At 38.9% G+C, this 13,552-nt stretch overlaps 1 protein-coding gene across 5 annotated transcripts in view; it reads left to right on the top strand.

The window, feature by feature from the left end:
• Positions 1 to 11,462, top strand: part of ARHGAP18 (Rho GTPase activating protein 18) — a 97,450-nt gene extending 85,988 nt beyond the window's left edge. For all 5 annotated transcript variants that reach the window (XM_054819593.1, XM_054819592.1, XM_054819594.1 and 2 more), the window contains exons 13-15: positions 4,986 to 5,110; positions 6,338 to 6,399; positions 9,080 to 11,462. In XM_054819593.1, the coding sequence (XP_054675568.1) occupies positions 4,986 to 5,110; positions 6,338 to 6,399; positions 9,080 to 9,171 (279 nt within the window). In that variant the 3' untranslated portion in view covers positions 9,172 to 11,462. The remainder of the gene's footprint in view (positions 1 to 4,985; positions 5,111 to 6,337; positions 6,400 to 9,079) is intronic.
• The last annotated feature ends 2,090 nt before the right edge of the window (positions 11,463 to 13,552 follow it).

Genomic DNA, 13,552 nt, shown 5'->3' with positions numbered 1-13,552 from the left:
AACAAAAGTATGTGAGGCCTGTATCTGTAGAAGGAGGAAGTGTAGTGACAACACTCAGTATTACTGTACCCACGTTTAAATGCATTGCTGGCCAGTTGAAATCACAGTAGACCATGTGTTTACTTAAAAAATAAATACCTAGATTTAACTATTTGATATTTGATAGTGTTTGGAAAAAAACCTAGCATTTAATCCTTCTTCCCCCTACGGAAGTTCCCAAACCACTGTACTCTTTGCCTCAGTGAATCTTTAACTATTCCTTGTAAAGTAGAGCATGCTAGAGCATGTACAACCTGCCCACACCAAGAAACCCCAAATGATAAAAAAAATGTAAAAACCTGATAAATGGCTTCTTACGCAGCTATTGTCCAAGTGTCTACTGCCAACTTACCCTTGTGTATTTAATCTACAGTTCAGTATCTATCCATTAGATAATTGACTTCTACCAGACCCATCAGTGATGTCAAGGCATAAGTTACAGTGTAATGCTCTTCAGGCATTCTTTACATTGAAAAAAAACCCCCAAACCTGTGCCATTGTTGTGTGATTTTTTTTTCCTGTACTTTAGAAATATTTTAATTGAACTGTTCCCACTGACATGGAAGCTTTTCAAAAATGTATCTTATGTACCTTGAAATTGCTTATTATTTACGATTTCAATGAAGTTAGTAATTATAATTTTTTAAAGCTCATTAGCCTATACAAGTATCTTCATTATAATGCATTTGAAATACATGATTACAAAGTCATTTTAAATACATAAACAGCTAACACCAAATATGTGTATCCTGATAACATAATGAATACATATCAGATTTAGGTGGTATGAAAATACCACCTTGTGGGTTGAAGTCATATTGAAGATTCCGGTGAATTAGAGACATCTTGTGGTAGCTTGTAAAAATGCATTGGTTTGAATGGTCTGTGTTTTTCTTCTCAAATATGTGTATGGCAAACTTACAAAAAAGGGTTGTCATATTCTAGTAAAGGCATTTTTTTAAGCTATTAAGCCAAGAAATAGAATATGGCAAATGAATATGCCATATTATCCTCAAATCTTCCTGATTTGATCTTGCAAGTATGCCTTCTGTTTCCTTTTTGAACGTGCAGATAGCAGGATCCTTTGGACAACTGCATCCAATATCTACTGGAGACGTATACTTCAGTGTTCCTACCTCATTTTGTATGCAGTATTTGACACATCTCTTAATGTCCAAAATTAGTTAATTCCCCAGGCATCACTTTGCCTTACTTTCATATCTATCTGTATGAAAGAATCTGTACACAGAATGAGGACTTACATACAATTTTAAAATAAAGCTAGTTAAACACTGACATTTGTTTTATGCTGTCTAATAAGAAAAGGATTCTTTGAATACAGTTCAGTTGGGTTATAATGAGATAACACTTAATGCTGCCATCCCCTGTTCAACATAGAAATAACAGCAAATACAATGAAACAGGCAAATGCTGTTGCAACTTCAGGTACTGGATTCTTTTGTAATTCAGTGTTGTTGGTGGTTTAGAGTAAAATATGCCTTTTTAATCCACTGGAGAGTTAGTGCTGAAGTCTCATGTAATACATACCCAAATGTAAATGTAAAGTTACTATTCAAGAATTTTTTAAGCCCTAGAAATCTGTGGGGATTTCTGTCAAAATTAAATGGTACAGTTTTTCACAAATCCATCATGCTTATTTGAAGCATTCAGTAATTTGGGTGCCTGAGAACATTACTCTTAAAATCATATTCCCAGATTGATAAGGCTTCATTGTGAATGATGATTTTATACATTTTTGCAAGAAAAAATTGTCTCATTCTTTAAGGAAAATTGGTTGGGCTTTTTTCCCCCCAGTTTTCAATTTATACTGCCTTAATTTGAAATTGAGGTGATTTTTCTGTGCAGTTCCTGAACTGCATTCCACCGTTGCGTGGCAGTTGAGGCACCCAGACCTGTGGTGAATCCCCACTCCAGTGAAGACTGTTTGAAACTTTTGAGAGTTAATTACCTTGCATGCAGCTGAATAACTACTAAGCAAAAGTTGCTACTTTCTACCACATGCTGTGGCGCCCCACATGATTAAACATAGATGGACAGAGCTTGAGTCACTTTCATACTCTCCAGAAATATCTCAATATCTGCATTCTTAATGGTAGTCAGCTCATTTGGATAAAATTTCATCTTTGATGAGGCCTCTCTATCAATCACATTTCCCCTTTTAAGACAGAGGTTAACTAGCATTTACTGCAGACTTTGGGCAAGATCTCTGTATAGTGCTGAGAGTGGTTAATATTAGAGGGCTCATGAGGGTTAGTTGAGAGTGGTTAATATTAGAGGGCTTGTGAGGGTTAATTGCTTTTTGGGATACATATGCACACCTACAGTCCCAAGTCTGTGTTAGGGATTAAGTCTTTATGCTGCTGTTGGGGTGCATAATGCTCTAGCTAGGCAAAGAAAGATGCCCTCAGGACTGGAAATTGCCTGCTAGCATAGCCAGATTTATACCATCTATTGTTGTATTCTGCTATATGTTGCAATTGTTCCAGCACAACAATGATCGTGTTAGTAGCACAACACAATACTAATCTAATCTAATCTTATCTAATAGGTTAGAATAACCATTGCATCCCATAGCTATTCTGTTTGCATAATCCATTTGAGTTTTCACAGTGTAACATTACTGACTCTTGCTGAATTTGTTATCCACTGCAATGCCAGATTATTAACTAAAAATTTTGCCTGCTAAATAATATCTCTTTATACAGTTTTACAGTTTTTTGTCCCAAACTAGGTGCAACACTTTGCAGTTCAAAGAGAACAACTCCATCCCATTTTCTTTCAGACTTTGTCTCCCATGTAGCAAGATCCTTCTGAATTCCAGTTTTGTTCTTCATAATGCTCGCGCCCCATTCCTGCTTGGTATCATTTGCACATTTTAATAAGTATATATTATATTCTGTCATCTGAGTAATTAGTGAAAATACTGCATAGTCACTTCATTCCTGTCTTCATCTAGCCTGATGAACTGTGCTGTGCAGAGAACAGGTCCTTCTGTGACGCTGCTCCTAGACGTTTTATGGCCACGTTTTCTTTCCCACCAATTTGCACAGTGAATGGGCTAGGGGATGCTCAGTATCTGTTCTCTCTATAGTTGGGCGCCACAAACATATTGTACAGCTGGCATGAGGTCTTCTGTAAATGCAAGTGGTGAAAGTGGCAAAATGCACTCATTAGCTGAGCTAATAATGATTCTGTCTGAATAAACAAAGTAATTATTCTGTTTGATCTGTGACCATAATGTTACAGCTCTGTGGACACTTCTTGTTCCTTCTCTCATACACTCAAAGCAGGCAGGTTTTTAGCCTGCTGTATAGAGAAAAAACCCCCGTTATCCAGCTGAAGGTTGGAAAAGCTCCATTAAAATCAACTGAGACAAAGTGATACAGAATTGTATAGAAAAATGAAAACCAATTTAAATTTACAATGCTGAATTTGCTGAAAGATCAGTTAGGGACATCTATAAATTACCATTTCATCCTTAAAAGTTTCCTTTCCTTTTGCCAGGATCCAAACAGTTTGCAGAGAGACAAAAGATGTGTAAGCAGATGTTGACTTCCTAGCAGATGGCTACAGACATTGTTTCCATAGGTAGAGGCCTTAAAGACCAGATTTGACAAATTTAGGGATAAATTTAGGGAGTTGCTCTTTGAGATCCATTACAGCCTTACGAATCTTTGATTCCACGATTACTATGAAACAAATTTTCAGTTTGGTGATCTTAATGCCTTAGGCATATAAATAGTTATTAAGTCTAGTGTTTTTAAAATCAATAAATAAAAAGACTAGATATAGAAGGATTGTTTGGTTAAAATTACTTACCGTAGCTTGTCACTTGTATAGTAATGAGCCTTTAGCTTTCTCAGGAAGCTGTGGTTCTGATTCTGCTCACATTTATACTTGTTCTATATTCGTTTAACTCAAATGGTTTCAGAGAAGCTATCCTGCATTCACAGGTGCCCAGATTTGTTCATTGATTATGGAAGAAGAAATGTTCAGCCTTACAATTGCAGTAAATAAGGGGGAAAAGAAGAGAATGAACTGTCATAATCAACCTTGACTACTGAGACTCTTACATTTCTTTTCCTATCAAAATGAGTACATTTGGGTAAATGGTAATGTAATACGAATAGAAAAATCACCTCAAGATTTCCAGGAACAGAAATTAGGACCTTATTCACAAATAAATTATGCCTTTTGAAACTTCAAATGTCATGTACCGCAAGTTGAACAGAAAAACTGTTCTTTGGAACCCTCCTTCTCTGTAACTAATATGATTGATATTCATCATCAAGGATTTTTGGGTTGAAATAAAATACAAATCCATTATGTAGTCAGACCTGCAGGTTGACTAGCTGAATATATTCTGGAGAATAAAAAATAGGGAGAAAAAGCTGCAGTAGTGAATATCTGTTTTAAAAGGAAATTATATTTGAAAAGAGGAATCACTTAAAGTAGACTGACCCGTGAATACTTTGTGATTTCTTTTTTTTTTGGCATGAAATTCAGATTAAGTGAAACTGGAAAGGTTTCTTCTGGAAGTTTTAGAAGGGGGTGGTGTGGGGAGGTTGCCTGGCTTTCATGCATGCAGCAAGTCTTTTCCATATCAATCTCATATGCTTCCTATCATATCAAAGTGTGCTCTCAATATAGCAGTAATTGTTATTCTAAACAACTTTGAAAAATAATTAAACACTACCGTTCTTTTGTTCCAAAGATCTCCCTGCTGTTAAAAAGAGATTTGAAGGTCTGATGTAATTTACTGAATTACTGTGTAGTTACCACATTTCTGCAGTGAAGTGTAGTAGATAGTAGTTAAGTGTACTTACAGAGCACTGTACTAAGTTACTTATTCCATACTGTATTTTGAGAAGCTCATCAAAGCCAGCTGCTAGCAGCTTTGTTCCAACATCGTTATTGCTTTGCAGGCTGATGTTCCTCAGGGAGTGATACGGGTGCAAGCGCCTCATCTTTCGAAAGTTTCCATGGCAATACAGCTGACAGAAGATCTGAAAGCCGGTGATATAGTAGCCAGGTTTCTCAGCCAGAAAAGGTACGAACACATTTTTGTTTTGTTATCATTTCGGGAGAGGTGGCTTTTCATATATTATATCAAGAAAAAAGTTTGAAAATGCATTAAGTCCAGGCGAGATTATGAACCTTTGGGCTGAATTTAGGCCTATTACAATATATGACTGAGGAATTAACGTAGTGCTCCTAATGTCATTAAAGCTCATGAAGCCTTCAGGAATACGAGTGCCATTAGTAAATAATTAACTGCTATTTAATCTGATGGGTCAGGAACATTTTTATAACTTTCTGGGGAGAAGATAGAAGGGAACTCCAAGAAAATAAGTCTAGGAAACAAAGGAAAGAGAGAAAGAAAGTATTTTGTAAAAAATGCATTTATATATAGCTACAGTATAGGTAGCTATAGGTATTATAATATAAATATGTGCAAATCTTGTGCATGTGCAGTGATTCAAAGGGAAAGCTACATTTGAGTCATCCAAATGCATTTAGAAAGGGAGAATTTTTAGTCAAACTTTTACATCTTTTTTTTATATATACGAGCGAAGTCAGAAATCGGAATAGACTTAGCAAAAAAAAATATTTAACACACGAGTGCATCACATATAATTATTCATGCCAAAGCAATAATGTGGCATACTAGTTGAGATTAAGAAGCTGCTTTTTCCTAACTGCTGTTTTCAGAGGTTTCCACTTTTGACACAAAATTATTTTCTGGCTGTGCCTTAGCATATATTATTACAATTAAGCAGTGAGAATAATAGAATCCCTTTGTAATATGGGGACTTTATTCTTCCACTGTCTGTTTTTTACTTCTTTTAGTTGCATCAAAATTAAAACCAGCAAGAATGTGGTTTCTCCCACCCAACCATAAGGCTTTTTCAGAAATATGAAGTGTTTGAGGGGAATACTTATTTTTGCAGCAGCAGTGAAAGAAAAATCAGAGGGTAAATATAAAGGCTACTTGCTAATGACAATGGAATTCTTTTCTAAACCCCACAGTTTCCTCACATCTATCTTATTTTGCCTTTTCTATAGTGTATTACTCACTTGCAGGACTATTCATTTGCACTAGCATGCAAGGGTATTCTCATTCACTTACTGTATCAGTAAATGAGTATAAACATGAAGGGTTTATGACAGGTACACTGCTGTTCTTAATTAGCATAATTTCTCCCGGACATGTCTAAGTGGCTGGCATACAGGCTCTTTCATAATACTGTTATTCATTGTGTTTTGTTCCTGACAGTGGAAATGTCCAAACACTCAAGAAAGAAGAGGTCTTTCTTTATGAAATAGGAGGAAATATTGGTAAGAATGGCTTCTGAACGACTTCTTTTGCTAGAAGAGGATTCCTTGGCACGTTGTCCATGGGCTTCACTGTGGTTGCATTTTTATTCATGTCCCTAGTTCCCCCTGACGCTAAGGCAGACAGTTAACCTTGGGGAGAAGGAAGCAGACATGTTGGTGTGATCATCATATTAGTAGTACCGTATTATCTGTCCTAGAGGAAGATGGCAGCTGTAACAGATGTTCCTGATAAGTACGTACAGTGAGGAAGCACAGAAAGGTTGGATAGGAAGGTGCTTGAAGTTCATCTTATTCATCTCTTTGTATTGAGGCATAATAAGTGAACTTACAGTCCTTCATGCTCTGCATTTGAGCGTTGCTTGCAGGTTCTGTTGGGGAAAAAAATGCTCAACCAGAAAGATGCCCAGTGATAAAATTTTCCAATGGTTAGTCTTTCCTGCTCTGTGTCTTCCAGACCCTCTTGATTAAAGCAAATCACAGACCAGCAAGGTTAATGCCAAAGGATAATTTTGGACACAGTTCTAAATTTTCTTTGATGAATGCAGAAATATTTTTGCATTGGGAATCAGCTTCTGATCACGGTATTTTTCATATGCTCAGCAAAGAAAAAGAGAACTAGAAAACAGTGTTTGATTTAACATACATTTACTTTTTTCTTATCAACCGTGACCTGTTAAACTGTATTTGAAGTTAAAAAATTCCATGAATAGCCAGTATTTCTGTACTCTACAAGTTTAAATCCTGTATGTAAATTGCTACCTCCAGCATTTTTCTTTTTTACCTAATCACTGTTTTAAATCAATTATTTTTGTGTGTGTGTCTAAACCAAAAGACTTAAAGTAAATTAAAAATAACACTTTCCTATGTTCCCTACAACAGATTTGTTTTAGTGTTTTTACTAAGTCTGATGGCATAAAAGAAGTTACTAAGATAGCTGGATGCCAGATTAATGTATTATATGTTCTCTTGCATATCCAATATGTACATACATTTGCTATGCCTGTTAAAGCAGGTTGTGATCCCAGATGTAAGAGTTTTTTAAAGGAGAGGAGTATCTTGTTTGTTGTACAGAGGTGTAATCATTGTAGAAAAAAGATTTTGTAACAGAATTCCAGTGAAACTAAAACAAGGTACTCTCATTGTAAACATGTGACCGTCTCTTAGTATGTCTCTTAGGGAAAATACATGGCTAGTTGCAGATTTGTTTTCTTATGAAATAGGGTAGGAAGCTTAGATGTTTCCCCTGTCTGAATGCTTTACTTCCAGACAATTTCAACTTTAATCAGCCCTTACAAATACTAGTCCTTATTAATATTCTCAGTTGAGATAAGAGAAACTCCCTGACTTTAACCTGCTGTACAGGTTTAAGTACACCAGCTGTCCTGATCTTTGCCATTCTCTCTTGCTGCCCAGTGTGACTGACTCATGTAGAGGGAGCGCAAAAGCGAGAAGACTCAATGGGCTCATGATACACTCATATGCTTACCCTTACGCTCATAATTGTAACATGTGCAATGCTACAGTCCTGTCCCCTAGCAGATGGAGCTGCTGAAGTCTCCAGATGTTTTTGGAGTACTTAATACCATATAGGGCTTCAGGGCACCAAACAGGACTTCTGCCATTACTTTGTGACCAGGACTGCACAGGGACATGGCAAACCACTGTCCCTGGGTGCTGACAGTCTGAACATGCTGCGCTCTGTGGGGGAGAGGGCCTAGTTCAGCAGTGTGGGCGGTACAGGTCCTGTAGGTTGGGGTAAAAATCCTAGAGGGAAGACAGGCTGCCACCTGGCAAGGAGAGTGGATGGAGAGGGAGCAGATGGAGACAGAGCCTGGTTGAGCAGGGAGTCTTGCCTTCTTGCCTGCGCAGGGAGTCCAAATAGCTAGCGGACAAACCCAGCTACAGCGTTGCACCTCTGCTCGCCTCCTGCTTCAGGAGCTTAAGTGCTAGAAATGTCTGGCTGGCCATGAGCCATCTACCCCAGCCACTTACATGGTGGAGCAGGAGAGGGTCTGTGATGTAGAGCTGCAAATGCATGAGATATAATGCTTTGCCTGTGGGGGAGTGGGAAGAGTACGCAGATCTTGGTGGATGAGCATATGCTATTTTCATCATAGCTACTAGACATAAATTAATTGCTTGTAACGCACCAAGAACACTGTACTACTTTTCCTTCCTAGGACAGTAACCATTACAAGTGCTAGGTAGAACTGCTGACCAAAAGGAGCAGGATAAGGAGTAACACCTTCTTAGCAAGGACAAATCTTGCTCAAACTTTCCGTTTAAGAAGGGGAAAATAACCTGAAATTTTTAATGGGCTTCTATGCAAATGTGAACCTAGTGTTTGGATAAAACCATGAAAGGACCACAGCATTGCTCCTTTTTTCCTAAACCTTCACAGAGGGGAGCTCCCATGTGCATGGTCTGTATGAAGAATCTGACCTAGAATGGCCACAGAGGTGGCACAGCCCCTACTCTCCTTCCTTCTTCCTCTGTCCCCCTTCCTCTCCAAGACAGATGGGAAAGGTAAGAGCACTTCTAGGTTTTAGCTGCGTTATCCTTTGTTTAATACCACAGAGAGGGCTTGAAAACCTAAATGGAATCAAATAGCAACAGGAACTTTGAAAATTGTTTCCTTTTTTTTGGTACTGATGTAGCCATACATCTCTTCTGTTTCTAGGAGAACGCTGCCTTGATGATGAGACCTACATGAAGGACCTATACCAGCTCAACCCAAATGCTGAGTGGGTTATAAAACCTAAGCAGAGCTAAGCCCACGACTAATGGCAAACGAACAACCTGTGGACTTACTTTGTAAGGCTGAATGTTTCAAAGGGATAGTGTGTCCTTTCAACATTCAGCTGCTATCTATATTAATAGAACCTTACCTAGTTTTTTCTTTAAAAAAAAAAAAAAAATGATGGAAACCCAACAGTGATTACCAGTAAATTTTCAGTTTTACTCACAGCAAAATTTTGGAGGTAGCACAGTTTTCCCACTCATATTTGAAATGAGAATAAGTACCTTAAATATTTTAATGGCACTAATCTACCTCCCATCTGGTAGGTCTTGTTTCAGAAGAATTTATTTTTCAAACAGATGTTTAACCTCTTTATATTAGAGATCTACAGTCTGTTTGTGTAGAATTGTGTGTTCATGTAGGTTTTTACAGTGCTAGTACACTGGAGAACCAAATCCTGATCAGCACTTCTGAATGGTACAGTATTAAAAATACCTAAAACCAGTTATTTGAATTTCCCAAGTAAGTGTGAAATTCACAGGAAAAAACTGCAATGCAATGCAATGTATTTTGTCTTTGGAAGTCCTAATTTTGTTCACTTTCTAGGTAAAGTTTGATGAAAACTATTTAAAAACAACTGTGAAAATGCTTTCTATGCAGCTTTTTTGCTAGATCTTTTAAATATTTTTTATTCTTACTCCAGTTGATTGTATTCTTGAGACTATTTAAACAAACAACAAAAAAAAAAGGACCATGTGACAAGGTGAGTAATTTTTGAAGCTAACCGCTCTTGGCAGTGTCCTTTCTGGAATATTGTCATGCACTAGAAAGACCTTTAGGTTTTTCAGCAATGATGCAGCCACGTTACATACACTGGTTTCAGGTTTTTTGGACATCTGATAGGTCACATTTTGTGAACTGCCAAAATCTGCTAATTACTAGCACAATAAAAATTTTCAGGAAGGATAAGATAACTGTGGAGGGAAACTGTAGTCTGAATTTCGCAGGTAGTAAACCACCAAACCTTTCACTCAAACTCAGTATAAAGGCCTACTGTGAAGTTCACGTAGGCTTTTTGGCTATTATCTACCATCAGCTTTATGGCTGGTCTATCCTGGACAAGGCTAGAAATCAAGTTCTGATTTCCCTTATGCTGACAGATGCTGTCTAATCCAGTTAAAAAATTAATAGTCCAACGGTGAACTATTGCAAATCCTTCTCTTTGCAGGAAGGATTGGAAGCTCCCCGTGAAATTCACTGATAATGAACTGTAGACTGACATGGCTTGTTGCAGCAGAAAGAGCTGTGGACTGTAGCTCCAGAACTCCAGTCCCACAGCAACACTTCAGGCTCACTAACTTGTGTATGGCTTTACAATTTATTTGTAAACTAGCTCAGCCGTGCTTAAGTGCTCACACCTGCGTGCTGACTACCTGAAATAACTACTGTGAAATTATATACTTGGAATGAAATATTTTCTTTCAGTGCACACACAGAGTTGTATTGACCTCATAGGGAATATTCTACATACAATCAAGGACTGAATTACATTTTTTTACATGATCAAAGCTGATTAAAGCAATAAAGGGCCTTTCTGCTGAGCTTTAGATACAGGCCCTAAGTGTGTTGTTCCCAAAGTAACCACTGGAAATCTCCATTTTATATATAAGCAGTGAAACAGAACTCTGAAAGGTCATAGAAAAATTAGACATCTACTGATTAGTTATCACAGCATATGAACAATTTTGGGGGCATAAGTATTTATTGTTTTTTTTAAAGTCAAAGGCTGTTTTCATATGGAAAGGAAGCACTGGAGGATTCTCAAAAGCAGGATGAGTAACATAGGAAATTGTTCTAATGTGACTGTACTGCCCTCGAAGCTCCATTTCATCGGGTACCCTATGTGGTGCAGCACTGTGCCACTATGGGCGAACCCTCTAAGACAAATCATTTTGTCAATAGAACAAACCACACTCCCTGTTTCTTTAAATGTAAGGAGTAGAGTAGAAAACCAGTACAATGCTTAGGTAAATATTTATGAATCTAATGTAATAAATATAAGGGGGTTTTGTCATGTAATACAAGAATGATGTGTGTTTTCATAATACATTGTAGTTCTGTAAAAGATGACTTGTTACTGGATCTCTAGATGTTATTTTAATCAGGAGCAAAGTGCAGATGATAGGAACAGCTGTACAGTTTCAGGATAAAATTACAACCACCCTGTGGCTATGATCTCTTAAATAACTTTGTTTCTGGTTTAGTGCCATTATCTTTTTTAATTTAAAAAGCTCTTTTATAATTAAATGTTGTTTTTTTCTGACTTATTTTCTCACTTGAATTATTATATTTGTAGTAAAACATACACAGTTGGCACTAAGTGGTGATTATTTTTTAATTTCACACTTTATATCTTTGCAAGTAGTTTGTAGTTTTGTGTATGAAAAGAGACATTGATAAGTTACATGGTAAGTTAGAAAGAGTCTTGCAACATGAGCAGCTGCTGGAAAAGGAAATACTGGCTAGAAGTTTAAAAGTTTGCCACAATCACAGTGCACCTTAGCTAAATCCATAATACAACACTTCTTATTGGGTATATGCGAGGGAAAAGCAATCCTCTCAGCATTTATTGAAAATACTGGCTCTTAATTCCTCATAATTAAAGAATTAAATTAGGCCACAAGGGGGAATTCCAAAATGCATTCAGGTAAGCTGATAAAAATCTTTTATAATTAAGACGACAACACTGCCTGGGTTGCTTATTCAGGGCAATTTGGCAGCTGATCATCTTTTGACTGACGACTTGGGAAACACATGCGCAGGTTTTTTTTGCCAAGCTGACAAATTAATTGATTTAACACTTAGTGTGCAACCCCACGTGCGCGCACGAAGAATGAGTCCTTGCAGCTCTGCTCGCACTGCAGGGCTGGGCTGGGGGTAAGGAAGGAGTGGGGAAGCAGGTCGTGGCCCCTCATACCACCACCTGGATGTTGTGGAGCATGAAAGAAAGGACAGGTTTGTGCTCAAAAATCATCCCCCAGTGTATATGTAGGAGGGGTGAGAAGGTCCACAATGCGTGCGTGGGGTGTTGACACCTTTCTCACACTGCCTGTCCGTTTCAAAGGCCAAAGAGTTTGCACTCATCTTCCATAGCCTCCTCGACTTCCCCACCTTCACTGAAGTGCACATGCCATCCATGGACATGCACAAACACTAAGAGGAAAGCTGTCATCCCTGCATGACCAGCATTGAGGCAGGCAGCAGCATGGCAAGTTTTTCTCACATTGCAGGTCAATGAGGTTTGTTGCTGAGCCCAGCAAGATCATGGAGCAGATCCTCCTGGAGAGGAGGATTTCCATGCTAAGGCACGTGGAAAATAAGGAGGTGATTGGTAACAGCCAACATAGCTTCACTAAGGGCAAATTGTGCCTGACAAATTTAGTGGCCTTCTACGGTGGGGTGACAGTGTTGGTGGATAATCTGTCTGGACTTGTGCAAAGCATTTGACACTGTCCTGCACAACGTCTTTGTCTCTAAATTGGAGAGACATGGATGTGATGAATGGACCATGTGCTGGATAAGGAATTTGGCGCTGAAAGACTTGTGGTTAACAGCTTGATGTCCAAGTGGAGATCAGTGACAAGTGGTGTTCCTCAGTGGGATCGAGTGCACCCTCAGCAAGTTTGTCAACGACAGCAAGCTGTGTGGTGCGGTCGACATGCTGGAGGGAAGGGATGCCATCCAGAGGGACCTTGACAGGCTGGAGAGGTGGGCCCATGCGAACCTCATGAAGTTCAAGAAGGCCAAGTGCAAGGTGCTGCACAGGAGTCGGGGCAATCCCAAGCAGAACTGCAGTCTGGGCGGAGAATGGATTGAGATCAGCCCTGAGGAGAAGGACTTGGGGGTTTTGGTGGATGAGAAGCTCAACATGACCTGGCAATGTGCACTTGCAGCCCAGACAGGCTGAGAAAGTTGGGGTTGTTCAGCCTGGAGAAGAGAAGGCTACGGGGAGATCTGATTGCAGCTTACCAGTATCTGAAGGGGGCCTACAAGAAAGCTGGAGAGGGACTCTTTACAAGGGCACATAGTGACAGGACAAGGGGTAATGGGTTTAAGCTGAAGGAGGGTCGATTTAGATTAGATGTTAGAAAGAAATTCTTTACTGTGAGAGTGGTGAGGCACTGGAACAGGTTGCCCAGAGAGGTTGTGTCTGCCCCCTCCCTGGAAGTGTTCAAGGCCAGGTTGGATGAGGCTTTGGGCAAACCTGGTCTAGTGGAGGGTGTCCCTGCCCATGGCAGGGGGGTTGGAACTAGATGGGCTTTAAGGCCCCCTCCGACCCAAACCGTTCTATCGTGATTCTATAAAAAAAGCAGCGTGTGTGAATGTGCTGGTGAGGTTTCACAAAAGCAGTAG

This window comes from Grus americana, chromosome 3 (genome assembly GCF_028858705.1).
Source record: "Grus americana isolate bGruAme1 chromosome 3, bGruAme1.mat, whole genome shotgun sequence".
Classification (NCBI taxonomy): domain Eukaryota; kingdom Metazoa; phylum Chordata; class Aves; order Gruiformes; family Gruidae; genus Grus; species Grus americana.
The sequence above is the reverse complement of the archived record's forward strand: the minus strand, read 5'-3'. Positions and strand labels throughout refer to the sequence as shown.